We start from the raw sequence: 2,737 nt of genomic DNA on the forward strand, positions 1-2,737 counted from the left end.
GTTTAAAAACATATCTCTCACTATATTGTTGATCCATTCTTTTTTTTTTAATTTCCATAATGTAGGTGCACTTTCATAAAAGGGTATAATAATGTTCCAAATTAAAAGCAAGCATTTATTACAAAATTCTGTGAACAACAGAAGAACACAACAATTGAATTGTAAATAAAATAATGCATGTGCAAATCAGTAACATTTAGTAACCTGAATTCAACTGACCAACTTGAGAATAATATGGGCTCTCAATCAAAAAAAATAAATGCCTAAAGTCTTACTTAGTACAAACATTTGGCAATGAATAGTACAACTAAATTCAGTAAGTTAATAAAAAGCACCAGGGTACCATAGTTCATTATGGAAAACCAAAATAATAATGTTAGTTTAGAAAACATCAAAAGTAGGTAACACTATTTAATAATTGGATAGTTATGGGAACATAAAGTGTTTGATTATGTCTTTAATGTTTTAAACTAAAGAAATACATGTTCTGCTAAGTCAACTCCTATTATGTAGCAAGTTTGTATCTGTAAATGCACTTAGTGCAGAATAATACACTTAAAATGCAATCTCTGGCAACTTGTGACATTAAAACACCTGTTAATATTAACTAAATCATAATATAATAACTTGCCAAAGATACTTTGTTCCATTAGTTCATATAAAATATTATGACTAAATCTATCTTTTTTCTGATAGGTGCTATAGTGATGGTTAGCATAGTTTAGGAGTTAGCTTTAGCGGCTTGACGTTTTTTCACATCCCAGTTGTACACTCTTGCCATATTCACTTCAGTAGTTGTCCATTGATCACTGAAATATTTAAAAAAAAAGTTGAAGATAAAACACTGCTTTATAAAAGTTTAAGATAAAGTCAGGAGTACACTATGTTTTATTTTTTTCATACCAATGCCCCACGTTTTTATTTTTTTCTGATAAAAGCTTCCAATTATGACTTAATCCATTGACATAAGAGGCAAATAGAGCCTTTAGCATAATTTTCATCATTATAAACATAAAAGTCGAGATGATAAGTAGTGAAAAATACTGATGTGTAAGGTCAAGGAATTTGATTTCTGTGCCACTTCATATGTAGTCTAAGTGACAAAATGGGAGATACCTAGTGGCTTTCATACTGTCACTATAACAAGGTATAAGGTAGAACATTATATTTCCTTATTATTACAATGACTGGATGATAGGACTGTCATATAAAACTTTTGTGTTCAGATAAATTTATTGTTCATTGATGACTCTGGAAACAGGCATTATCAGTTTTTTCAACTGCCTGCCTGCTTTACAAATAATAATAATAAATAATAGACAGTTACCGTAAGAAGTCCAAGTCATGCTCTACACAGGCTAAGTTCTTCTTAGCAGTAGCCATATTGGAAGAAAGTAACTTCTCTGCGTCTTCTAAAGAGTACTCCAGCATCACATTCGCTCCCAGCCATAGATATACCTTCTCAGTTGGTGGTACATTAGCCTGAAAATAAGTATATGTTATTTATACATATTATTTACAAAATATGTGAGAAAAATTGAAAACTTTTTTATCTTAAAAACTAAAACAATTGTAATATTTTTTAGTTTCATTGGCTCTATAATGAATGAATTTGGCTCAAGAAATACATATACTGAAATAAAATAATAAAATCAATAGTACCTTAACAAAAACTTGGTCACTTAATAAAAATTGAGTATCCATGTCTTCCTTCTGTGCTTTCAATTTCTCTATCATTTCAAGTGATCTAGCTAAGTCAGGAATTTGTTGCCTCAAGCGCCTTCTTTTGGTTGCTAGGGTGTATTCCATAAACTTGTACTTGCCATGCTGTTCGTCAAGTTTTCGTAATACTTTATCTACACCTTCAGAGTTCTCTGGTAAACTCATAAATTCATCAACATTATCCTGGAAAAACAATATATAGATTTTTAATACACAGTCCTATCATGTTTTTTTGAACAAAGCAAATATATATATAGCCTTCATTTTCAATAAAAAGGCAGCTAGGACCAAAAAATTATGAGTTTAAGTAACAGATGCTGGTGCATTCATAAGACTAACCTATAAAAAAATCATGAATGTGAATGTTTTAAACAATTATTTTACTAATAAGGCCTTGATTCAATTAATTGTCTATAATAATGTTATGCAATTAGCCATAAAGTATACACTTACTACAAATACAGCTTCAGGAATTCCCGAATAAGATTTTGCATTTGCAGACTCCGCTGCATCACCTTCCATTTTGTTTATAAATATGTTATCTTTCGTAATAATTATTAGATTCGATCACAGCAGCCTCGCCTAGTTATATCACGACATATAACACCTTTTATTATAAGATGCCGCAATCATTTTCTTATTCGCCGAGGAAATTTTAACTTCTACGGACAAGCGAGGAGAGTATAGTCAGCGGAGCAGAGCGAATTTGACAGTTATTTTTTTTTATTAACAGGTTCCAACCCACGGACTTCGAAAATAATCCGGATAGTGTACATTGGCCAAAAAAAGTGTCTCCATATGAGAAGTCAAAGTGACCCGTTGCATCACTTTTTAATATCTCCATGTTCAAACCACAGAGAAACGATGTTTTTTTAAGGCGGTAACACACGACGAAAGTCGAGATCTCAGTCAGATCGGATGAGCATCGGACGCCGTCGTTTGATTATCGTGAGGTTTGTAGAGGCCATAAGAGGTCATTGTTATTTCAAGCCGCCAACATAATAAAATGAAACGT

At 31.8% G+C, this 2,737-nt stretch overlaps 2 protein-coding genes across 2 annotated transcripts in view; one reads left to right on the forward strand and one right to left on the reverse strand.

The window, feature by feature from the left end:
- LOC133522773 (uncharacterized) overlaps window positions 1-2,737 on the forward strand; it is a 195,338-nt gene that overhangs the window by 152,736 nt on the left and 39,865 nt on the right. The window lies entirely within an intron of this gene.
- LOC133522760 (prefoldin subunit 3) lies at window positions 102-2,527 on the reverse strand. The gene is made up of 4 exons (XM_061858201.1): window positions 2,176-2,527; window positions 1,663-1,905; window positions 1,328-1,482; window positions 102-809 (listed from the first exon to the last, which is right to left on the reverse strand). The coding sequence occupies exons 1-4, from the start codon at window positions 2,242-2,244 to the stop codon at window positions 722-724; spliced, it is 555 nt and encodes a 184-aa protein (XP_061714185.1). The 5' UTR covers window positions 2,245-2,527; the 3' UTR covers window positions 102-721.

The sequence above is a fragment of the Cydia pomonella genome, chromosome 11, assembly GCF_033807575.1.
Source record: "Cydia pomonella isolate Wapato2018A chromosome 11, ilCydPomo1, whole genome shotgun sequence".
In the NCBI taxonomy this organism is placed as follows: domain Eukaryota; kingdom Metazoa; phylum Arthropoda; class Insecta; order Lepidoptera; family Tortricidae; genus Cydia; species Cydia pomonella.